This window comes from Aquarana catesbeiana, linkage group LG09, assembly GCF_042186555.1.
Source record: "Aquarana catesbeiana isolate 2022-GZ linkage group LG09, ASM4218655v1, whole genome shotgun sequence".
Lineage (NCBI taxonomy): Eukaryota > Metazoa > Chordata > Amphibia > Anura > Ranidae > Aquarana > Aquarana catesbeiana.
The window spans coordinates 68,736,931-68,763,687 of record NC_133332.1 but is presented as its reverse complement, the minus strand read 5'-3'; the positions used below and the strand labels follow the sequence as shown (position 1 = coordinate 68,763,687).

At 41.5% G+C, this 26,757-nt stretch overlaps 1 protein-coding gene across 5 annotated transcripts in view; it reads left to right on the top strand.

Annotated features, from left to right (window-relative positions):
- MAP4K1 (mitogen-activated protein kinase kinase kinase kinase 1) overlaps positions 1 to 26,757 on the top strand; it is a 353,135-nt gene that overhangs the window by 259,088 nt on the left and 67,290 nt on the right. For all 5 annotated transcript variants that reach the window (XM_073598728.1, XM_073598727.1, XM_073598730.1 and 2 more), the window contains 10 exons: positions 7,799 to 7,889; positions 8,746 to 8,810; positions 9,124 to 9,179; positions 10,444 to 10,491; positions 15,824 to 15,866; positions 17,947 to 18,019; positions 18,402 to 18,533; positions 23,113 to 23,175; positions 25,232 to 25,313; positions 26,498 to 26,614. In XM_073598728.1, coding sequence (XP_073454829.1) covers positions 7,799 to 7,889; positions 8,746 to 8,810; positions 9,124 to 9,179; positions 10,444 to 10,491; positions 15,824 to 15,866; positions 17,947 to 18,019; positions 18,402 to 18,533; positions 23,113 to 23,175; positions 25,232 to 25,313; positions 26,498 to 26,614 — 770 coding nt within the window. The remainder of the gene's footprint in view (positions 1 to 7,798; positions 7,890 to 8,745; positions 8,811 to 9,123; positions 9,180 to 10,443; positions 10,492 to 15,823; positions 15,867 to 17,946; positions 18,020 to 18,401; positions 18,534 to 23,112; positions 23,176 to 25,231; positions 25,314 to 26,497; positions 26,615 to 26,757) is intronic.

The following is a 26,757-nucleotide window of genomic DNA, read 5'->3' as shown; positions in this document are numbered from 1 at the left end:
CGCTCGACATTGGAGTTGTACAAGTGTGAATGGAACGAAATGGAAAGTTTGTTTCTCAGTTAGAGTGCAATCCATGTTTTACTTGGGGACCCACAAGATAAAAGCTTACATGTATGATGGGGTGATACTTAACCTTTACAACTGGTCTACTGATTCAGTTACAAAGTAAAAAAAAATCATTTAAATTGTACAAAAGACGGGGGCGTGGCCTGGCGCTACATGGAGTAAGACGTGTTCTGAGTAGCTCCGACCGTTGATCCTGCAATCCTCGGCATCCTACAACCCATGGGCAGGATACTGACCCCAAGTTACCCCTCCAGATACGCCAGGCTTCGGACAATATGTCCCCACAAAAATTGCAGAAATCCACTGCAGCGAAACTGGATCTATACCGCCAACAGGAGAAAGAAGACCAGGAGGAAAATGGCGGCGCCGTTAAGCAAAGCGGGAGATACAGATAAGCTGCTTGAAGCAATCACCTTTTGCCGCACGTCGCTCACTTCCCAAATTGAAGAAGTTAAAGTGGACATATCCTTGATCAAGCAGGACTTACATAAGCTCCGAGACTGGGTCAAGGAGACGAAGACCCGCATCAGCACTGTGGAAGATGCCATTCCTCCGCTACAAACTGGAGTGGAGCAGATAAAACAACAAATCCAACAATTATTCTCCAAGCAAGACGACATGGAGAATAGGATCAGGAGATATAACCTCTGCCTCATCGGTCTCCCAGAGGGGGTGGAAGGTAAAGACCCTACCACATTCTTGGAGCAGCTGCTCATCAATACATATGGCAGAGAGGCCTTCTCCCCCATGCTGGCGGTAGAAAGAGCACACTTCATGCCTGCCAGACCACCGCCACAGGGAGCCCCGCCACGCACCTTTATTGCAAAACTGCTAAATTATAAAAATAGAGACGCTGCCCTGCGTCTGGCGAGGGAGAGGGGTAATATCCCCTTTGGCAATGTCAAAATCGCAATATTTCCGGACTTTTCTGCGGAGGTCCAAAGGCGCAGACAAACCTTCATGGAAGCCAAGCGCAGACTTAGAAATCTGCATTTCATATACGCCATGCTGTTCCCAGCGAGACTCAGAGTAGAACACGATGGTCGTGCATCCTTTTTTGAAGACCCTGCAGAACTGATCGCCTGGATAGAACGCCGGAACACCCCTGACAAGGTGGACTAAAGTATCTGTGAGTATGAGTTATATTATCAAGACTATACACAATAAGTCCTAAAATCTATACAGCAGTGCTCTGTGGTCAGCCCAGCTCCTGGAACTTTGTTTCACTGTACTTTATTATCCACCAGTTGTTGCCGTTGTGGATTAGACTGAACAAGCCACAGAGGCTGACTATCTGGTCATAGATGCTTTCTCCTAATGGGACACAACTTATTCTAGAACCATGGGATAACACTTAGATAGAATGCTGCAAATCCCCTCCTCTAATGCCCCTACTGGGGTATACTTAAACCTTTCAAGCTACAGCAATGGACTAGAGCCTTGGACAGCTATAGTCCTACTGGTAACGTGTAAAGTGCAGCGTGGCTTGCCCCCATGCACTTCTGGAGAAGGCGGCTTAAGCAGCTGGAATCACTGCAAAACCAAGCTCATCATTGACCAGACAAACATTGGAGATTTAATGGTTGAGAAGACAGATATTTCTTCTTCATGTTTAGTCCGTTTTACTACCAAATTGCAGCGGCTCCTCCTACTCTACCTTTTTTTTCCCCTTTTCAAAATGCCGTTTTTTCTGGGACTGCAACAAAAGTTTTGTTAAGGGACTATGCTCGCATCAGTTGGGTGAGGTGCAGAGCGGGGAGGGGGGAGGGGGAGGGGAAACTAAACCGTTAAACTTAAAACTGCATGTTATAATCTTTATACATAAAGTGCTAGTATGTTTACTGTCAAAAAGGTATTCTCTGGATATCTACTGGTTTACACCACACTCGACTCCCGTGAATAGATTGTTTATTGCGACCCGCTCTCAGGGACATAGATATTTTAATAGGTATAAGTTATATGAATATGGACAACAATGTCAATGGCGTCACTGAAGTTTTTTACTTGGAATGTGAGGGGATTGCGCGACAAGATTAAACGTACGGCAACCCTCACTTTCCTTGGGAAACAGAGAGCAGATGTAGTTGCACTGGTTGAAACACATGTGGAAGGTAGACTCAAAATGGCACTCTGACGCCCATGGGTAGGCTGGGCATTCCACTCGGTACATACACCCCATTCCAGAGGGGTGTCCGTACTTATTGCAGAATCAGTGCATTTTGAATTGTGTGAATTACAAACAGATCCACAGGGTCGATACGTATTTATATCCTCCAAAATACATGGGGAATCTTTCCTAATTATGGCCTTTTATGTCCCTCCTCCATTTTCCACTCCCGTCATTCTGGAAGGTATTTCATTTATAGCTCGTCATCCTACAGCCCAGGCCCTGTGGATGGGTGACTTCAATACCATGCTTAATGAGGACTTGGATAGACTAAGACCCTCAATACCCAGCACGGGCAATGCCAGTGACACCAGGTTTTCTAAACTTCTTTCCCCTCTCCATCTAATAGACACCTGGAGACACAGATTTCCGCACACGCGAGCTTACTCATGTTTTTCACCATCGCACAACACCATGTCACGTATTGACTTTATTCTTATATCTCAAAGACTCACTTCACGTCTCTTAGAAACCACATTCGGTCCCAGACTGCTTTCAGACCATGCCCCATACTGGATCACGTTAAGTTTCCCCCTTGATAAACCACCCCGGGCATGGCGCTTAAACCCATTTTGGCAACAACAAGGAGAGGGGCGCCTCTGAGTATGTATCATAAAAACATTTTATTGAAACAACAATATCCACTCACATTAAAGCTAGATGAGTTGCATTCCGGTCTATTAGCTGGGCTGAAGAGATGCGGTGGGACTACAGGTCACAGCGGTTCCTGCAGGGCTGTTTCCATGTCGAATCCAGAAGAGAAAGGATGGGATGGTACAGCAGGGTGCACTCTCCTACAGCTGACAGTCTAATTCAAATCCTGCTATACTAGGAGCCTATGGTATCCAGAGTGCAGAGATAAGGGTTCCAAACTGGGGGAGGTGGGACGCCAGAGCCACCAGTCAGCCGCGCTGCTGCTCTGCACTGGATGGTGAAGCCTCGGGGATAGAACACGGCCGGCCGTGTATAAGACCAAAACGAGGCTTGAGGAGCAAACACAGCGTGGCGCCTGGTGATGACGTCATCACCGGACGCCACGCTGTGTTTGATCCCCAAGCCTCGTTTTCAGTTATTGTACCAAAACCCTGCAGCTAAAGTGGTAGCGAATGGTTGGCCGTCTCAGAAGTTTGACCTCGGTAGAGGCACGAGGCAGGGCTGCCCACTCTCCCCACTACTCTACGCTTTGGCTGTGGAACCACTTGCCGTATCTGTCCGGGCTAACCCAGAGATTGTAGGACTAAAATTCCGACCCCTTACTGAAAAAATTAGCATGTATGCTGACGATACATTATTATATCTAGCTGATCCTGGCCCCTCACTTCATAATGCCCTTCAAATAATCGAACAGTTTGGGAAATTTTCCGGTCTTAAGATAAATTGGGAGAAATCCCAAATCTTGCCCCAAATATTGACAATTTTCTATCTACAGAATTCCAAGCCAATATGCCACTGCAAAGAGTTGACATGATTAAATACCTAGGGGTGTATATCTCCAGAACTCCAGCGGATTACATAACATTAAACATTAAACCAATATTCTCCCTCATTAAAGCCAAAATCTAAGTCTGGGCCTGCCTACCTCTAGGAATATGGGGCCGTATTAATCTTATTAAGATGGTACTACTCCCTAAAATACTTTATATTCTTTGGCACACCCCGACATACGTACCCTTAAAATATTTCAAGTCGCTCGAGGCCCTTCTTAAACCCTTTGTTTGGGGGAGCAATAGGCACAAGTTAACATGGCAGGCTCTTAAAAACCCGACAGACATGGGGGGCACGGCACTTCTGGACTTCAACCATTACTACATCGCATCCCAATGATCCCAGCTTTTCCACATAGACAAAACAGACAGTGAAAGATTCCTACTCCTATTATGTCCACAATGGGCACAACAAACCACGGATCCGATTTATGCTATCACCATGGGCACAAAGACCTCAGAGGGAAGCGGGGACAAAAAGTCTCTACTGTATCACTACAGACGCATTTGGGAACTTGCCACTAGCAAACTAGACATTCCTTCACACAATGATCATACTCCCCTGTGGCATAACAAGGATCTACAAGAGTTTCAACACATTCAAGATCCAAGATGGATTAAACAGGGCATATTCTATTTACACCATATATTATCAAATGGGACCCTCAAAGACTTCAGCATGTTCTTCAGATTCCTCCAATTGAGACATGCAACTCAGTCACAGTTTTTACAATCTACCCTACAACCCGCACCTATCCCCATTATAGCAATCATGAATCATAAAAGACACAGACCCCAAAAAATTAATATCATGTTTTTACAACATGCTCAACACACCGGTATCCACCAAAATTGTGTACAGTCTTAAACCACGTTGGGAGGGGGATGTGGGATCAATGGAAAATGAGGAATGGGAAAAGGCGCTGGAAACCTGTAAAGAAGTATCGCCCAAACTTTCGGACAGGCTCTCCCAAATATACATATTACACCGAGCATACCTAACCCCGCTTAGGGTGGCTAGATACAAGAAGAACCAACCTGCTACATGCCCAATGTGTGGCTTCGCAAGTGGTACATTTTTTCACCTTATTTGGTCCTGTCCGCAAATTCAGGGCCTTTGGAAACAAATTGTAAACTTTCTACATGACAACATGGGCTCTCCCGTAGCGCTAGACCCGAAACCGTGTTTGCTTGGGATATTCCCTGACCCCCCCCCCCGACAAATATTCCTCCAAGAAACTCTCTTCTCGGGTAGGAAAATTAGAGCTAGGAAATGGATGCGATCGACACCCCCGGAAATCAAGGAGTGGAGGGCAGACATAAATGTAACTCTCCCTTACAAAAGGTTCCTATATATTAACAGAGGTTGTCCAGACAAGTTTAATAAGATATGGGATCGCTGGATACAGGACTTGGAAACTTGCTCATAACTGATGTATATTTTTTACCATAATTACATTAACCCCTGGAAATAGTTTTATGTATTTATGCCAAACTTGATGATAAAAACAATTAGAAAAGGATTTATAACATTTTTATGTAATTATATGCTGCACTGCTACCTTGCAATGTGAAAATGTAAACATATGTATACCTTGCATTATATGTATGCACTTTTGTTCAATAAAAACCTTTGTTTAACAAAAAAAAAAATTGTACAAACGACGTTATCTGTTTGGCCCCTTTCACATACACGGACCAATCATTTCATCCGTTCAGTCATGTTTTTGAAAAGAAAAAAATGTAAGAAGTTTACATCAGTTTTTCATCAGTATACAACAGTTTTTTTATCAGTTTCTCATCAGTTGCTCATCAGTTTCTGGTCAATTTCTCATTAGTTTTTACATCCACTACCAATGCAAAAACAGAGCGTTTGTCCGCTTATATCCGTTTTTTACAGAACAAAAATAGGGCTTTGCTCAGTTTCAAAAAACGGATGTTGATGATCAGCCAGTTACATCCATTTTTCCATAGAGATGCATTGATGTTGATTTTTCATCCATCAAGGGATGGATGAAAAATGGACAAACGATCCGCATGTGTGAAAGGGGCCTTATAGAAGCAGAACTTGCACCTTAAATTGGCCATATACTGTGCAAATGTCATCTGGTTTCTGATGAACCCGCCAAATTTGCATTGTGGGTTGCTCTGTTGTCCCTCTCCCACCCTACATCCTTTGATTGAAAAAAATCAAAGGAACCAGTCAGGAAATTTTCAGCTGGCATTCACTAGGAGATTGTCTCCATTAACCTGTGGAAAAATCTGATTAACTATGTACTATCTATCTATAAGTTGATCTATGAAGCCAGGGGATGCCCCCATAAATTTGATAAGATCTGGGGACAGTGGGTGGAACTATTTGACACCTGTGAGCTACCTAATCCTAAAGTTGCTGTCTCTCTGCATAAAAAGTAATGGGGCCTGTATAACATTTAGGCTAGGTTTCCACTAGTGCGTCCCCAAAGTCGCGCGATTTTGCCGCGATTTTTTACCGCGATTTTACCGCGACTTTTTACCGCGATTTGAAGCAATGCCTGTATCTATAGACCTCAAGTCGCATCAAAGTGGGACCAAAGTAGTGCAGGGACTACTTTGAAGTCGCTGCGACTTGAAGTCGCACAGATATGAACGGTACTCATTGGAAATCATGGGAAACAATTTGTCATGCGACTTTTCAGTCCCAAGTCGCATGAAAAGTCGCACTAGTGGAAACAGAGCCTTAGGGTCTAGAATGTTCTACTATCTGATCCAAAAGTCCTGATAGTGGCACTTAGTTGCTCAGAAAGACAATGATTTGCACAAATATAAAGAGATTTCCAAGATCAAACTTACCAACCAGCCAGGGACCAACGGAATTGACCTGTCTAACAATATGCGTTAAGAACAGAGGTTTAGTTGCACACATTTCCTGCAGTCCCTAATTACTGAATGATTTGCACAGTTTTACGCTCCTGCTACTTACTTGACACCCTGAAGGCTTTCTCTTTTGGACCTCTGATTACAGAAATTTTCTGGTTTGTTTCCTTTTTTTTTCCATGTTGTCATTTCTTTTATATTGTATTATTCACTGTATTCCTGTATACAGCTTTGACTCATCCTAACCAGAAGAAAGGGTCATAATTGTATTACCCAATTGTTTCCTTCTTCCTGTATTGGAGTTTGATGTTTCTACCAAAATGTACATTACAGTTATCTAGCTGTGGACATGAACACTGCTATTAGTCTACATTAAGCCTATGGACGATAGAGTGTCCTCAGGACACAAGAAAATGCCCACTGGCAGCATATTTAACAGACAGGCCAACCGTCCAATCATAATCCCCCTGAGGACAATACGTCAGATCAATAAATCTGTATATTTAAAAACGATATCACACTATCCAGCCTTTTCTTACCCTATTTGTATGTGGAGACAGCGCTATTGGGCAGCCCAGGATCCCACAGCAATCACAGAACCCAGAGGTGGTTCACATGCGTGGTTTAACTGAACTTAAATTTAAGGTCACGCGCTCAGAGGTGGGCGGCTATTACCTGGGGGGTGGGGGGAGCACCATTGTGTGGACACCTCAGGACATTTGGATAACAATAACAAGAATACATTTTATGTTTAATATGGACTTTATGATTTAATTACGGTATGTTTCACTGACCTATGAGTTCACAGTCAGTGCACCACATTTATGCACTGAAGCACTTTATTTTCACTAACTGTCCCTTTTATGCATTCAGGATTCACTATAAATGAATGTATTTTATAATTTAAAATTTAATCATGTCAGTTTGATTTATGTGTTTATGCATTTGTGATTTTCAGGTTTTGCACTATTGTCACTTTATTTATTGATTGCTATTTAATCATTGTTCACATTATTAGGATAGCGTGGCATTTCATATATATAGATATATATATATCTAGATATATCTAGATATATCTAGATATATATATATAAGATTCTATGCTTTGACAAATGATTTTTTTAAATGTCCGCACAAACATTCACATTAAATTCTACTGGTTTATGGCCAGTTTAAAATGATGAACGTTGGTCCAAACTGAATAAACTCTCTGTTTACTTGATAGATGAAGACTTCTCTGTAATTCAACAAGAAGTTATAATGCTGAAGAGCTGTGCTCACAAAAACATAGTAGCATATTATGGAAGCTATATGAGGTAAGGACCAAATCATAACAAGGCAGTTTCCCAATTAATCAGACCAACTATGCGTGCATGATATCTTTCTACTGGGTAATATGACCAGATCAAAGGCTTGTGCTTGTTACTCATAACATACAGAGTGGTCTGCTAACTGAATATTAATATTATGGGGATTGGATCAGACAGTGTTGGGTGGATGTGTCTACAACTTACCAACATTACAACATGATTGTAAATTTTTGTTTAGTTTTTTAGACTTAGCAAAATCTAGGTAGTATAGGGCATACCTAAATAATCCAACTACAGTAGCTAGACCTTTCCATTACATGGTTGCAGATAATGCCAAAGTATAACCTTTTTTTTTAATGGGAGATCAGCCCATCTCTAGGAGGGATTTGTTTTATTTTTAATAGAGCAGGGAAGGGTTACAGCCTTTGTTATTTTTTTTATTGCTGCCTCTGTCTCTGTTAGGGAGATTTGCCCTCATTATATATCAGGATAAGAAGTAATGTGAAATCTCCCTGATGGGTAATGTGTCCCAGTAATACCCACGCCCGGTAATTTTTGTTTGGAAAATGTAACTGTTCCATACTATCCAAAGCTGAAAAAGAAAAAAAAAAGATGGAATTGGCATTTAATTCAGAGAAGTGTCTCAAATGGATGGTCTTGTTGGGACTGTAAGATGGTATTCAGATATATAGTAGGGAAGTTAGGCATGCAAGCACGGTCAAACGCCCTCCAAAACCTCAGTTGTCAGGACTTCATCAACATGTACATTTGGTTTCCATATATCGGGTGGTTGTAGAAGGCATTTGGAACAGTTTGGCTGACAATGTCCAATAACTGACTTTATTTTATGCTTTAAATTCAGAGGTAGTAAGCTGTGGATTTGCATGGAGTTCTGTGGAGGCGGTTCACTTCAGGACGTATATCAAGGTAAAGAAACTTTATATCAACCCTTTGAGCATGGCTGTTACTTGTCATAGCCAAGATCCCAATACAGTGCCAGAGGCTGTTACTGTTCTGCCTACCAGAGCATAACTATCTGAGGAACACACCTGTGTAGCATCACACCTGGCAATAGACTTGGGCAGCTTCCTAGCATTGGCCAGGGGCTCCACTTGCTGGATGAAAATCTTGGCTCTGACAGGCAGGAAGGTTCCCTTTAAGAATGAATTCTTACTTATGTGATAAATGTCATTATCAGAGGTGCTTTTGATGTCAATACATTTTTTCTTTTCCCCCTCAGTCACAGGAGCCTTGTCTGAGCTTCAGGTGGCATATGTTTGTAGAGAGACCCTCCAGGTAAGCATGTAAAACAGACGGGTGCACATATGGAACTCTAAGCTTTTGCTAATATAGAAGCTGAGACTAATGCCCCGTACACACGGTCGGACATTGACCGGACATTCCGACAACAAAATCCTAGGATTTTTTCCCGACTGATGTTGGCTCAAACTTGTCTTGCATACACACGGTCACACAAAGTTGTCGGAAAATACGATCATTCTGAACGCGGTGACGTAAAACACGTACGTCTGGACTATAAATGGGGCAGTAGCCAATAGCTTTCATCTCTTTATTTATTCTAAGCATGCGTGGCACTTTGTGCTTCGGATTTGTGTACACACGATCGGAAATTCCGACAACGGATTTTGTTGTCGGAAAATTTTATAGCCTGCTCTCAAACTTTGTGTGTCGGAAAATCCGATGGAAAATGTGTGATGGAGCCTACACACGGTCGGAATTTTCGACAACAAGGTCCTATCACACATTTTCCATCGGAAAATCCGACCATGTGTACGGGGCATAAGACTGATAAGGCTTATTTCAATAATATGGGTGAGGTTTTCAATGCCTTTTAATAATTTATTTCATGATGGTTTTCCACTAAATATAATTTACCATCTGAAAGTCTTATTTTATCATCATTCCTCATGATTGTATCTCATGAATTGTTTATTGTTTTGTTACAACCAAATGGCTACTTTTCAAACTCTTCTCAAAAGACATGTCATTGAAACCTAGAGTTATCACCACCAGCCCGAAACAAACAGTATTTTAAAGGGTTAGGACACTCAAAACTGATGATTCCATTTTTTTGGCAGATGCTGGAGAGTTAACCCACCTGACGGTTTGTTACATTGAGTCCCTGAATCTGCTTTAGCTATTTACAGTATGAAGGGGTCCCATTCTTTCTGTTGGATTTTTCATTTCTAATTATGGAGAATGTATCAGGAGGAGCTGGAACACACAAAGGTGGGCTGGCACCCCCAAAACTCCCAGTTGGGCAAGAACTATGGCAGCAAATTATGGGAGGGAGGCCTCATTGTTGAAGAGAAAATATTCTCAACCCATCTGACTCCAAACATAGCAAAACATTTTTGAGTGGAATGGCCCTTAAAACACCTTGGTTCAAAAGATGACGCCCGATTTCAGCCAGTATCTTGTTATGAGCACCAGCAAATATCAGGCCAGATAGAATGGGTTGCCAGCATGAAAGGCTTTAAAATGTCTGCTTCTCAGGTATAAAAATTGAAATATATTACATATTATTTGTCTCTAACAGGGTCTGGCTTATCTTCATAATCAAGGAAAGATACACAGAGATATTAAGGTAAGCACTGTACTCTAGAAAAGACAGATATAGGGGTGGCTGTAAACATGGCATACTGCTCAATCATTCTGAAAATATGCCAGTCCAGTAGAATGTAACTGAACAAAGAGTCCAAGCACTCCCATCATGGGGGCAACAGTTCACAACAAACAAAACAGATACAAATTAGTGTAAAACATGGTATACATGTAGAGGTTGTTTCTTTTCGTTCAAACAGCGGGTTGAACGAAAAAGACCTCACGCATCCCCACATCCACCGACACCTGTTGAACAGAGAGCAGCAAACACATATCTAAAATTCGTCTGGTTCCTGCACAACTAGACACATTTTGGCACCCAGCTTAACCACCTCAATACACTTTCACCCTCTTCCTGCCCAGGCCATTTTTTAGCTTTCAGCGCTGTCACAATTTGAATGACAACTGGGCGGTCATGCAGCATTGTACCCAAATTAATTTTTTTATCTTTTTCCCCACACGAGTTTTCTTTTGGTGGTTATTAATCACTGCTGAGATTTTTATTTTTTACTAAAAAAAAGAAAAAAGACAGAAAAATTTGAAAAAAAATAACGTTTTTTTTCTTAGTTTCTGTCAGTAAATTTTGTAAATTGTAAATAAGTAATTTTTCTCCTTCACTGATGTGCACTGATAAGGCTGCACTGATGGGCACTGATAGGCTGCATTGATGATGTGGCACTTATGGGCACTGATGAGGTGGCACTGATGAGGAGGCACAAATTTGCCAGATTGATGGGCACTAATAGGTGGCACTTATAGGTGGTGCTGATGGGAGGCACTGATGGGCATCACTAATGAGCAGGTACTGATGGGAGGCACTGATTGGCATCACTTATGGGCACTGGTGGCACTGATGGGCACTGATTGGTGGCACTGATGGGCACTGGTGATCAGTGCCCTGATTACCTGCCCTGGCCTCCCCTGCGAGGAGATGCCGCTGATCAGCACTCCTCACCAAACACTCTCAGTGTGAGGCGAGGAGAGACGATTCATGGCACTTCCATATTTTCATGTGATCGGCTGTGATTGGACACAGCTGATCACATGGTTAAAGAGCCGCGGTTCTTTACAGAGATCAGGGTTGCGCATTGTCCTAACAACACGGTTCGGCCACAATCTCCGCACTGCGTGCCCCCGCGCGTTGGTGACCAGTCTGGGGCGCCATGATATGACGTCCTCCCAGAACAAGAGCTGCACCGTCCCTCTGTCATTTGATGGTGGGCGGGCGGCAAGTGGTTAAGATTGCCCATACACTAGTAGATTTTCATACAAACATTTGTATGAAAATGTGCACAAAAATTCTCACTACATTTGATGGCTTAACTAATGCCATTTGTACGTGAAAAATTTGCTTCCAGGAAGTGAGAGGAAATCCCTGGATAATTAAGGGGATCCCTTGGGGACCCCTAGACCACCAGAACTCGTGTCCCCATTGAAAGATTTCCCCTCTATTACTTCTCAGGGGACAACCGAAAATTTGGGATTTTCTCTTCCTTTAACTTTCAATGATAATAGTAAACAGGACAAATAGAGTGGATGAATCTCCCTAACGGGGGCCCAGATGGCAATAAAAACTGAAAAACCTTCTAATCCCTCTCCAATCTATCAAAAAAAATGTCCCTTTATTTACACTCTAATCAAACCAAAAAAAACACATAAACTGTTAGAAATGAATTAGTTAGAGAAAAATGTTCCATCCTGCACTTTTGAATTTTCAAAACGAAATGTTTGATTCCACTAATGATTAGAAAATCGAACAAATATTCTTAAAATAAACTAATTTGAACAAAATTATGCTAGTGCATTGCCAGCTTATGGCCTTAGAGAGATAATCAGTTTAAACAGCAGAAATAGCAGAATCGCAGAATCAGCTGTCTGAAGGCCAGGCGCAGATTAACAGAGTATAGATTCCAGACGAGTAAACAGAACAATGACAGATGAAAGCAGAGGTAAGAGGCCAATGATGAGGATAAGCACTGTACAAATGCAGTCCAAGCAATATACAGCAAAAATCCAAAGCAAGTGAAGTCAAACAGAAATCGGAGACAGACTACATATCTATATACAACTTGTTGGAATCATTTATAAACTGTTTCAATCCACATTACAAACTTGCAACCTACAGAAGAGGAGTTGTGTACTCAAACTGAAAGGAAACACGAGGCCCATTGACCTATGCTTTATATTTGGCCTCCAAAGGAGAACAGGGGCAAAGGCTTCTATAGCCAATGATAACTGTACATTTACTTACTAGCTTGCAGTAGATAAATTAGTAATTGGAATGCCTAGAAAAGGAATAGGCTCCAATGTGTAAACTATTGAACACACTTCCCATATAATTTCTTACAAATGCCTATTCTTGACTCTGGTTCTCTAGACCGGGGGGGGGGGGGGGGCGCAGGCGGAGTGCCGGGACTGCACTAGGCAGTGCGGTGTCTCTGGCTTCCAGGCCTGCGCTCTCTTCCGGGTCCATAGTGGCGGGTGACGTCACTGCCAGACAAGGCGGAACTTCCGGTGGTGCGCAGAGGCTTCCGGGGTCGGCCGTTGGAACGCAGTAGGGGGAGGCGGCCTCGGCGGGTGCAATTTCCGGTCCTCGCAGCAAAGGACCATGAAAATTTGAAATAAAAGCTGCTGGAAGTCTGCTGGAACCCTGGGAAAAATGGAGCCAGAGGAACCAGCGGCAATGGTGGGAGCAGGAGCCACAAGCACCAGCCAGACCCAGGTAGGAGAGGCAGGGCTATGTTTGTTTTTTCCCTCTCTTCCTCCCCTGATGGGGGGGGGGGGGAGAGCCTGCATCACACTCCTCAGGTGACGTCTATGGGGAAGTATGATTTACAGCAGTGATGTTATGGGGTATATTGTATCACTGACTTTGTTTATGGGTCTGCTAGGGAGAAGATCCAACCTGCAGGGTTTATTTATGGTATATTTTGTCTGCTTAGTGTTTTTTCAGACAAAAGTTAAAGAAAAGACAAAGCACGTTCCCCCCCCCCCCCCCCCCCCAAGAAACGATGTGCCTCATGTAAGGCTTCCCTTAGGGATTCTTGGACCAAACCTTTGTGCAGGTCCTGCATAGCAGATTTGGTCAGAGAGGAGACTTCTACTAAAGCGCCTTCTGGCCAACCTAGTGAGATGCTCACGTCGTTCCGGAAGGAGCTGGAAGACACTTTCCAGTCCTATTGCTCCTATCTGGATAAACGTTCGGTGGCACAGTCAACAGATGGTTCACTGTCCAGCCCTCACACTTCCTCTGCTACTCGCAGAGTGGTGAGTGAGTCGGAGGAGGAGGAGAGAAGTATGTCTTCAGGGTCAGACGAGGGGGAAGGCGAAGAAAAGGAGGTTTCTTCCTCCTGTTATAGGTTGTCCTTGGAAGAGGTAGATGACCTATTGAAAACCATATATACTACCCTCAACATCAAGAAGGATAAGACCCAATTGTCCATACACGACAAAATGTATCTGGGTATGAATGAGGTCAAACATCGGGTGTTCCCGGTACACAAAGTGTTGACAGAGGCTATAAAAAGGGAGTGGAAAGACCCAGAGCGGGACCCCTTTTTTTTTCAGGTCACTTAAAAGGCGTTTTCCTTTTGATGAAGATAGTGCGTTTGGAATAAGAGGCCTAAGCTTGACGCAGCTTTCTCGCAAGTATCACGGAACACCAATTTAGCTTTTGAGGACATGGGGGTATTGAAAGACACTATGGACAAGAGAGCTGATTTCTTGTTGAAAAAGGCTTGGGATTCTACACTAGTTAATCTCAAACCAGCAATTACATCAACAGTAGTTGCCAGAAATTTAGAACACTGGTTAGAGCAGCTAAAGGGCCATATTGGCTATCCACAAAGCTTATAGGGCTGCCGAAGTCGAACCTCTCGCAGGGGTAGTGGCCCATTCACCTCTGGCTGTAGCAACATCCTGGGGCTTCACCAGGGCAAATCTGCAAGGTGGCTTCGTGAACGAGTTTGTCCACCTTCACTTGTCACTATAGAATGGACCTGCTCTTGGCAGAAGAGCAATCGTTTGGCAGGAAGGCCCTGCAGGCGGTGGTCCCACCCTAAGAATAAGTACTCGCTTATTATCTCCAGGTGCTGTCCTGAAAGACGAGGTGAGAAAACCTTAGTTAGACTTACCAGTAACTGTATTTCTATGAGTCTTTCAGGACAGCGTGGATGACCCTCCCTTGTTTATGAATGTTAATATGGTGTTATTGCTATGTTCTGCCTATATATTTTCAGCATGGCTGGAGGTGCTCCATAGCAACTGAGGCCATGGTGGAAGTGTCCAGGCTTTAAAGAAATGGCTGTAGTATTTCCTGAGAAGTGGGTGCATCTGCGCTCTCTCTCCAGGTGCTGTCCTGAAAGACTCGTAGAAATACGGCTAGTGGTAAGTCTAACTAAGGTTTTTCATGTGGCCTTAGAACCTTCAAGGTGCGTTTAAGGTGGTAAGATGAGACCAAAATTGAATGATTTGGCCTCATCTCAAAACAATATGTCTGGCGGAAATCCAATACAGCTCAACATTCAAATAACACCATTCCTACAGTAAAGCATGGAGGTGATAATATCCTGTAATGGGGATGTTTCTCTGCAGCAGGAACTGAAGCACTTGTCCGGATAGAAGGAAAAATTGAAAAAAATGGAATGGGGCAAAACACCATCAAATTCTTGAGGAAAATCTGCTGCCCTCTGCCAGAAAGTTGACAATGGGAAGAAGGTTTACCTTCCAACAGGACAATGATCCAAAGCACACAGCAAAGACAACCACACAGTGGTTGAAGAAGAAAAGGGTGAATGTCCTTGCATGGCTCAGTCAGAGCACAAACTTAAACCACATCAGTGGAATTAATTGAAGACTGCAGTCCACAAATGGTCACCATCAAATTTAACTGAACTTGAGCAGTTCTGCAAATAAGAATGGGCAAATATTGCAAAGTCTAGACGTGCAAAGTTAGTAGAGACATATCCCAACAGACTAAAGGCTGTAATTAAAGCAAAAAATGGTCCAACAAAATACTGACATAATCCTTTTTCCAACTCTGTGATTCTGTTTTTGAATTGTTTTTATTTTTTTCTGACATGTTGGTGTTCTATCTTTCACTTGGATAGTATAAGTTATAAAATTATAATACCGCTAAGGCTGCCTTTACACATGGGTTGGGTAGTTTAGAAGTGCCACTGTGAGTGGTAAAATAATGTTTCTCAACCTCAGTTACAGTGGTGGCTAGATCTCTTTTAAATGTACCTGTGTGTGGTTTGTCTTAGATCAGCAGCCATGGAATAAAGTACTAAGTGATTTTGTTGCTCTTATTCTAGGGAGCCAATATTCTTCTAAATGACAATGGAGATGTTAAACTAGGTAAGTGCATTTTGCTGATTGCCAGATTTTTAGGTTTTACCAGCTCTTCAGAAAAGTCATTGAGATTTCTGATACGAAAAAGAACAAGTGAAGAAAAATTTTGTGTAATAAAAAGAAACCAATCAAATAGTCATGCAATTTACTGTTTATACCACACTTGATTAGGTCTAAAAGAGATTAAAAAGACAATTTTTTTCTTCAGTCATTAGCATGAAAATTAAAAGTTAGCAGCTACAAAAACTGACCGTCACCTGTCCAGGGATCTAGCGCTGTCCTCAGCCAAGCCTGTTTTTCACCAGTTTTCAGACCCCGTCACCAGAAGTGTGTGTGTGTGTGTGTGGGGGGGGGGGTGTACTTGTTAAAACCAGTTACCTGCTCTCCTCCATCCCCAAAAAAGAAAAATGTGACAAATATGTCAGAGGAGGGGCAAGGAGGAGGCTGAGTGGAACCGAAGTTCCCTGTCCACGGCCACCTCTGTACCCCCCTGTCCACAGCCACCTCTGGATCCACCTGTCCACAGCCACCTCTGTATCCCCCCTGTCCACAGCCACCTCTGTACCCCCCCTGTCCACAGCCACCTCTGTATCCCCCCCTGTCCACAGCCACCTCTGTATCCCCCCTGTCCACAGCCACCTCTGTATCCCCCCTGCCCACAGCCACCTCTGTACCCCTCCCGTCCACAGCCACCTCTGTACCCCTCTGTCCATAGCCACCTCTGTATCCCCCCTGTCTACAGCCACCTCTGTATCCCCCCCTGTCCACAGCCACCTCTGTATCCCCCCCTGTCCACAGCCACCTTTGTATCCCGCCCTGTCCACAGCCACCTTTGTATCCCCCCTGTCCACAGCCACTTCTGTACCCCCCCAATCACAGCCACCTCTGTGTACCCCCCCAACCACAGCCATGTTTGTATCCCCCCCTGTCCACAGCCACCTCTGTACCCCCCCTGTCCACCGCCACCTCTGTACTCCCCTGTCCACAGCCACCTCTGTGTACCCCCCTGTCTACAGCCACCTCTGTGTACCCCCCCTGTCCACACTGTCCACAGCCATCTTTGTACCCCCCCGTCCACAGCCACCTCTGTATCCCCCACCCCCCCAACTTCATTTATTAGCAGGTGAATGCGACCCTCCATGCATTCACATACATGGAATCTGGCCCTTAAGTGGAAAAAGGTTGCTGACTCCTGTGCTAGGGGGTTGTTTTTCTGTAATTTCTCATCAAAATAAAGCATAGAGACATGAATGGATGGATAGAGTTTGCTTTGAATATTAAACATTAAATAAATAGCATTTTCAGTTTATGGTGCTCAGATATAGATAAGTTCTCCTTTAGACTGGCCATACACAGATTGAATCTTCCTGCTGAAGCGGCTGAGATTCGAACCATTAGTGGGCAGGCTGAATCGATCGATCAACTTGGGTACAGCTGCCCTGCCGGATTCGCTTATAATTATCGCAAGCGGCTGTTATAGCCATTAGTGTTAATCACTGTCTTCTAGCAGGGAAGGGCTTCCCCCGCCTTCCCCCGCTAGGAGAAGACAATGGCCCAGCAGGATGGATTCTCACATCAACACTGTTTATATTGATGGGGGAATCAAGCAAATTTCTTTCCTGCAACCACGGGAAGAAATTCACTCCATGTATTGCCAACCTTAAGTTCTTCTTGCTATATTACAGAAGACGTGTGGGGTGCTGGACAGGTGTTGATTCAAAAAAGAGAAATGGGTTTTCAATTTAGGTCACTCCAAAGAATACCGGTCTAGGGTTGGCACATGTCTTTTGTATACTGGTGGTTGAAGAGGAAAGCATTAGACATGTTTCTAAAGTCCAGAAGCTGATTTTATTACAGGTCATTTCTCACGGGCAGTTTTTATTGCGGTTTGTGTCCCTGCTGGGGAGATTTACCCTCCTTGCTTGTCTTGAAGACTATTGTCACTGAAACAACGTGATAGAAAATCCAAAATTTTAAGATCACACTGAAACAGGAGGCCAGAGGGAAATCTTCCAATGGGGACACCTGTTTCAAATCTTTCAGTGGGCACACCTGCAGTTTAACTGGTAATATCTTATTTTTGCAGCTGATTTTGGAATTTCAGCTCAGCTCACAGCAACCTTTGCCCGAAGAAACTCCTTCATTGGAACACCTTACTGGTAATGTACTTAAAATGAAATAAAACTAGACAGATTGTTCTGCAAATTTGATTGGTTGCCACAAATTCCTGCACTTTGGACATTTTTCTATGCACTGCCAAAGTAATTAAACCCAGTTCTGCTTGCCAGCCTATAGAGTGCCTATGAAATTTTGAGAGCAGAATATCAAGACAAGCCTGTTGAACAAGGCCCTATTCATTCTTGATAATTACTTTGTAAGTGCACCATAATCGTAATTTCTTATGACTAATCTGTAGGAAGGAAAACTAAATAGCTCATGACTATTCAGACTGAAAGGGTAAAAACGACAGAATTTATTTTAACTTGAGTATAATTACCTTTAATTGTGCCTTTTCTTCAAATGTTTTTTCCAATTTTTTAGGATGGCTCCAGAAGTGGCTGCAGTAGAGCTGAAGGGGGGATACACAGAGCTGTGCGATGTTTGGTCTCTTGGAATTACAGCAATTGAGCTCACTGAACTGCAGCCCCCTATGTTTCACGTACACCCCTTAAGGTAAACATACAAACTACCATCTAGAAAAATAACAATGAAATATCATACGATTAACCACTTAAAGACCAGCCGCCACAGTTATACTGTGGCAGGTTGGCTCTCCTGGGGGAATCGCCATCATGGTACGTCAGGTGCTTTAAGACCACTAGGGGGCGTACGCCTACGGCGCGACGCAGGAGCGGATGCACATGGCCGGTGTCCGCGATGTCTGCCGGCCACCCGCGGTCGCTCCTGAGAGAGACAGAACAGGGATCTGTCAATGTAAACAGACAGATCCCCATTCTGTCAGGGGAGGATAGACAGATTGTCTGTTCCTAGTGATTAGGAAGTAATCTGTTTCCTCCCCCAGTCATTACACTGCCCCCACAGTTAGAAACACCTTCCTAGGAAACACTTAACCCCCTGATCACCCCCTAGTGTTAACCCCTTCCCTGCCAGTGACATTTATACAGTAATCAGTGGCTATTTTTAGCTCTGATCGCTGTATAAATGTCAATGATCCCAAAAAAGTGTCAAAAGTGTCCGATCTGTTCACCACAATGTCGCAGTCCTGCTAAAAATCGCTGATCACCGCCATTTCTAAAAAAAAAAAGAAAAGTATAATAAAAGTGCGTAAATCTATCCCCTATTTTGTAGACGCTATAACTTTTGCGCAAACTAATCAATTTACGCTTATTGCAATTTTTTATTACCAAAAATATGTAGAATACATATCTAAGTGGATATCCACTTAGGTGTTAGAAAAATAAAAAAGGTTTCCACATAGCGTAATTCTGTTTCAAAATGGATTCCTTTATTTATATAAAACAGTCCAGTCACAAAAGACTGATATCACACTGGCGAATAAAATAATAATATTCGCCAGTGTGATATCAGTCTTTTGTGACTGGACAACCTTTTTTATTTTTCTAACACCTAAGTGGATATCCAGTGGGGATCTTTACTACATCAAGGGACAGGAAGTCCCCACCTCCTTGTATGCAAGTAGCTGCGTTTAGGATTGGGACGCGTGGAAGAATACTGTCACCCATACAACCGGGGAGATAGGATCAACATTACACGCTCGTACTCCTGCAGGGGTGAGGTGCTCCGGTGAGTGTAACCACATTGGGGGGTGACTGCCAGTAATTACAGCACGACTCTTTACCACTAAAGAAGAACTTTCTGCATGATTTCTACGGGGTTTTGGTGCACGGCACATTATATTACTTTTATGAACATTTTGCAACAAACAGTACATGGGATTTTTTTCTGATACTAAGTTGCGGTTTTTACACATTATTAATGATTTACTATTGTAAATGGTTCTCGCACATCAATGCACTATGGTTTGATAATCACAGTTTTGGGCACTTGTCACTTTATAATTATTAATTAGAAGATTTATATATGCTATATAATTGTGATGATTTAAAATTGGTGTTATTGTTTGCACTTACAGTAGCAAATTCTTTTTATCACTAAATAAGGATTTTTCACTAAAATAGGTATACATTGTTTTTTTGGGAGTGTCGTATTATAACAAATTCTTCACTTCTAAAAAGCCACTATATTATACACTTGAGCACTTGTTTAATTTACAGCCACATCCTTAGTTCTAACACAGCGCCACTCCCTATACTTTGACTTTCAGTTTTTTGGGGGATCACTTAGGTGTCCCCTTCCTATATAGGGGGGCTGCAGGTGTAAACCAGTCTGTAAGCGCGGATCTGTCGATATATTTATAATACATATCTGCCTAAACTGATGAAGAAATTTGTTTTTTTACAGTTTTTGGGGGATATTTATTATAGGAAACAGAAAAACATATTGTTGTTTTTTTTTTCAAAATTGTCGGTCTTTTTTTGTTTATACCAAATACCAAATTGATCAAATACAACCAAAAGAAAGCTCTATTTGTGGGAAAAAAATACATAAATTTTGTTTGCGTACAGTGTCGCACGACCAGGCAATTGTCAGTTAAAGCGACACAGTGCCGCATCGCAAAAAATGGCCTGGTCATTAAGGGGGCAAATCCTTTTGGGGCTGAAGTGGTTAAACAAAAACTCTTAACGTTTATCTAAACCCCCCCAAAAAAATGTACTATGTTGTAGCTGACAAGTCCTTAGATAACCAGATCCCTCTTATTTCATTACTGATTTTATTTTATTTTTTCTACCCTACTGGAAAAATGTTCCACTTAAATGCTTGGTTTATAAGGATGACAGACATCCCCATACATACAGAGCAGTAACAACCAAACTCTATTGCACACACAGAGAGGTTTCATTTAGAAACTGACCAACCAAGTCTCAAACTTCTGAACTATGTTATTTACAGCTTAATCTATTCCATAGGTGGGACACTTCTCAATTCATTAAGAATTCACTGATAAGTGCATTTGAGTTGCAAGTTGATAGGAATGCCAAACCCACTTGAAGCAGGTCACATGCAGATCAGAAAAGGGCCAACTGCAGGTTAAATGCACCTGTCATCGAATCATATGTATACTGTATATAGCTGCGCTAAGTAAAAAAAAACAGTGATTATATATCAAATATTACACTCATAAACACTAATAATAAACACTCATTAGTGCATCTATTTAACACAACTGTGCTCTCAATGCATATAAAAATAAAATTGACAAAAATAAAGCAAACAAAAAAACTAATAAACAAAAAGTGTCCCTAAAGTATTCATCACATTATGTCATATTTTAGGCTTCATAAAGTCTTACTTATATTGTTCTGTGCAAACAAACTCCCAAGTGCCACCACCTTTGGCACAGAACACTCACTGGATGACCATGACCCTATTCACAATATGGATTATATTGCACTTTTCCCCTTTAAGGGAATGGGGTCCCGGATCAGCAGCTCAATCTTTACCTCCTACAGTCTCCACTCCCTTCCTACACTACTCTGTTATGCCCCCTAAAGACGTCAGCACAACGAAACGCCGTGTCGGGGCAGGCTGGACAAGAAGAGATGTTATCCTACTGATGCAAACTGTGGTGAGAGATATCTATGTGAGAAAAGCATCACTCGTGCTGTGGATTGTTTTTTGGACCAGCGGAGTTACGGCTATGTGTGGTTAAGCGCTGTTATCCTGGTGCAAGGCTGTGCACCAGTGAATGTGAGTGAGCGTTTTTATAGTTTTAGAATGTCATTTTAAGTAAATTGAGGATTTTACACCATGCAAGTTTATTTTCTTGAGTCGCGACTGTAGGAGGTAAAGATTGAGCTGCTGATCCGGGACCCTCTTCCGTTAAAGGGGAAAAGCGCTATATGACCCATATTGTGAATAGGGTCATGGTCCACCGATGAGTGTTCTGTGTCAAAGATGGTGGCACTTGGGTGTTTGTTTACACAGAAGAATATAAGGAGCACTTTATAAAGCATGAAACACTTTATGAACACCTTTTGTTTATATGTTTTTGTTTGCTTTATTTTTATTTATTTTTCACTTTTATTTTTATATGCATTGAGAGCAAAGTTGTGTTAAATAGATGCACTATTGAGTGTTTAATATTTGGTATATAATCACTGTTTTTTAACCTAGTGCAGCTATATACAGTATATATGAGTCATATTTTATAGCACTGAAGTGTGAGATAGCTGCATTTTGGAACAACTACCGTACTTTATTTTATTTAGCTTGAGCTAAATATAATCTCTTTGATTGGCACTGTTTCTTTTGCGATTTGAAAAGAATTTTGAATGACATCAAAAGTATCTAAAACTTATGTTCAACTAACGCCACTGGCACAAGCCCAGATGCCCATTGACTGTGGTTCTTAAACTGCTTTCGTATTCTTGTAGACATATGGGGAAGAAATGTTTCTGATGTGAACAAAGGCCTGCACCAGAATAAGCACAGGCCTTAACAAATACATTTCTTGCAGGTATTTCTTGCATGTTGCTCAGAATGTACAAATTTGACAATGGCTACTTATAAAGAATCCTACTAAACCAATGGACAACATGCTTTGTTTGCAATATCCCAGGTTCTAATCCCACTGGGGACACTGTATGTTCCTCTTTTTTGTTTTTGTATTTTTTTTCATCTGGGTTCTCCAGTTTCCTCCCACAATCCAAAAACACTGACAGGTTAACAGGCATCTGACCAAACTGGTTTTATAGAGAAATTGTGAATGTATGTGCTTGCATAAGTGCAGAATGGAACATGTTGCCATCACTGTATTAATATAGGAAACAATGATAGGAAACAAGCACCAGATTTTTTCAGAAACGCAACAGCGATCCATATTTCTAAAGTAGCAGCAAAATGTAGATGGATCTATTGTAAGACAAATGACCAGTTCCCCTTTCTATTTAATTATTGTGATAATTCCCTTTTTCACTTGAATGCTTACTGCAAGTTTTGTGGATAGTAGGATTAGGCATATATAGAACAGAGATTGTTCCTGTTCACGCGTTTTGCTCCTTCAGCCTTTTCAATATGCACACTCATAGAACATATATTATAGTTTTATCATTTAGCCTGATTGTGTTTATGGTCTCCATCCCTTTTGCAATTAATTTCTAAGATGGTCTCTGCCTCTGTTTCTCATGTCTGCCTTCCTCTCTTCATCCAGGGTTCTCTTTCTGATGTCTAAAAGTGGCTACCAACCCCCTAAACTGAAGGACAAGTCAAAATGGTGAGCACTAAAGCAGAACTCCAGGCAGATATAAAATATCCACACAAATGTAGCTCTGTATTCACTGATGAATCATCAAAGTAGTAATAAACCCTCAGCTTTTTTTAATAGCATTTAGAATAATAAACTCAATATTCTCTAGTAAACTTTTTGTTAAAAATCCCACCCTGGCAATTGTAGTGTACACCTTTCAAAAGTGCTGCTTCCCTGAATTTCTGGTCATCACTCGAAAGGGTTAACAGTGGACAGTGCAGTCAGCAGACAGTCTATTTGCTTAGAGAAGGAGGTCCAGGGGAGTGCCTTGCCATCCTAAGCTACAGGGCTCTGTTTCTATTGATGCACACAGTGTAGGAAGACACAACTCTAGTCCCTGCCCTGCGTGCAAGAATGGCTCCATAGGATGCTGCAAGACAAAGGAGCCACCCTGAAACAGGAAACCCAGGACAGCGATCATGGTATCAGCTTCAACTCAAATGTAGGAAAGGATGAAAAGATAAACTACATACTCACTTAAGTTGGCCACACACACACTAGTAGTTTTTGGATGAACACTTAAACAAACATTTGTACAAAAATTCTCTTAATGAATGCCGTTTGAAAGTACTTTAAGATTTCATTTGCTTTTTGCATTCAGTTTTGGAATGAATGGACTTCCCAATGAAAACCACATACAAATGAAAATCAGTTTTCCCTACTGCCCCTTCACATTTTCTCGCCACTGCAGTTGAAAACGATTGTTGATTTGACTCCGCTAATGATTACTAGAGAATCGAATGAATTTTCTTCACATGAACAGTTTTTAGTAAAATTCTACTGGTGTATAAGTCAGCTTAAGTGATTTCATCAAGAATATTCAAAACATATAAATAAAGACGATAGATATGATCCTATAAGTCTAACATTAAAAGTGCAATGTGCATATAAATAAATAAATAATGATAATAATAAATATAAAAAACATCCCTAATCCATATTGGAGAGTTACGTCTGGTATCAGCATTGAGCCCGGGGGTGGCTCCAAAGGGTCACACGCTCTGAGGTGAGCATATTAGCCTAAGGGGGCCCCTGGAGTGCACCGGAGCATGGTTTTCAGCACCTAGGATGTATGAGCATGACGGATGACACCATATATGGACACTATTTTTATGCACAGATTTGAATTGTTATATGAGACTGTTTCACTCATCACTGTGTGATCAAGTATTAGGGCATCTGTGATGTCTATTACGGAGCACTAAGCACATTTTGCATTTGTTTATGCACTTCACTGTTTGCAATATGGATTATTGATGTTTTTAATATTTATTATTATCATTATTTATTTATTTATATGCACATTGCACTTTTAACGTTAGACTTATAGGATCATATCTATCGTCTTTATTTATATGTTTTGAATATTCTCGATTAATTTTCACTTTTAGTACATAGAAGTACTGGGTTCATTCTAGCGCAGCGCATATTTTTCATTATTATAACTTGCACTGTATATGAAACGTGATTTACGCTTGCAGCTGGAGATTAGCACACGTTTGGCACAGGACCGTCGTGGCTCACAAGATTTTCTCTATTTAAGTGATTTAATCAGCTGCTGAAAGTTTAATACCTTTTTCACTGTATTTTTTTAAATGCAACTAGTCCTTAATTTGATTTAAGGCTCTTTAATACCCTGTTCAGCAACTCTCAGAGAGGAGAGGGAAGGTAGATAACCTCATCAAACTCTGCTGCTCCCGCATTGTCCAATCAGCAGGCTTGGAGTGCAAAGGTGACACCACTCTATTTCTAATTGGAAACAGAGTAAGTCATGTCACCCACCTGGCTGTGCTTCTGGCAGAGCTGTGCAAATCTCAGGACTGAATGCACAGAAATTCAAGTCCTTTAGTGAGTAAAACAAATCCATGTTTCATACATTTATTTCGATTTTTCCTTAGGGCTTTGCTTTAATAAAGACCTTCAAAGTATCCAGTGTCTTGTGTGTCCAAATAATTCAGCTATGTCAAACGACCATGGGCCTGGGTTTTATTGTGTGTTCTCCTCTCTGGTTATATCCTTTTAGGTCCCCAGCTTTCCACAACTTTATCAAAACAGCATTGACTAAAAACCCCAAGAAGAGACCAAGTGCCTCCAAGATGCTGACAGTAAGTCCTCTAGAATGCTCTATACAAGACAGGACCATGGCGATGAAAAACATTCCAATCCTTCCTTTCGAAGTGTCCTGCTGCATAGCCCTGATTTTAGAATAAAAAAAGGGAAGGGGTAAAAACTATTGTGGATTTTACTCACATATGGGAAGCTTTGTGAGTAGTATGGGGAATGACTTACATATACTAGTTTATTTATCTTCAAGTTCAAGTCTTTTCAAAATGTATTTCTAGGATCTAAGTAGGTACTGAACTCTTTCCGTTTAAAGGACATTTATTAATATTCAGAAAATAAATAATGTTATGACAGAGAGAACATAGTAGGTGTCCTCTTTTCCATCAGAATATGCAGAAGTGCATCAAAGCAGTTATTAAGTATCCAGATCCAAAGTTCCAAAATAGATATATCATTCACCAAGACAACATCACTGTCAACAGATTAAATCTAGAAGAGAAAAAAGCAACATATACTTTATTATCTGAATTAATGTGTATATCTGGGTATGTTGCAGAGTATTGATGAAACATTTGAAAGCTCTGAGAAACCAGGTTTGCCAATCTTGCAGATCATAGGGTTCCCATAGATAATTTTGCTTCAGACTTCTGCCATATTAAGAATGAAACAAAAGAATTCTAGCATTGTGTACTTCTTAAGAAAAAACTGGTTGGGGCATTGACGTACCGTTTTACAATTTGGAGATATATCCTAATGGTCTGATTTTCTCCTAAACATTATTTTATGGCTTCTGCAAGCTTAGGTTGATGCAGTGGCTGAAAAAAAACTGCCCCTGTTGCTCATATCAACCTAAAATTTTCTTGATTTAATTTTCTAATCTCCCCGAACAATGAAGGAAAAAAAAATGATTGACTCCTATAGTCAACAAAGAGAATTCTGAGGCCCCGTTGCTATTTTTTTCAACACAGTTCTTTGTGCCTCCAGTATAAATGAGGCAAATAAAAAAAGGTTCCTTTTGCCCATACCAATCTTTAATTTTTTTCTAATCTGTGATGTTTTGGACAACTTATTTTTTTTTTCATGCAAGGTACATGAACCCTTTATTACCTATATGTTTACCTTCCCCCTGCAAACATTTCTACTTTATAGACCTGCACGTGACTTGTCCTTTGTCTATTGCTCTTTGTCTGTCTTCTTTTTTTACCTTTCCTCTGACTTTCCACAGCACCAATTTGTTGCTCAGACAGGGCTCTGTCCTTTTCTAACACAAGAATTACTGGAAAAGTTAAGAAACCCAGAAAAACACAGCGAAAACTCAAATCCTGAAGAGGAAGACACAGAGGTAAGGTCTTATTATGGAATTAATTAATCATTTAATTTAATTTATAAAACTATTTTTTGTATACTGAAAAGTTTGGAGACCCCTGCTCTAGAGATATGCTATGTCCACCCCACTCACTGCATAGCAAGATCCAAACTTCTTTA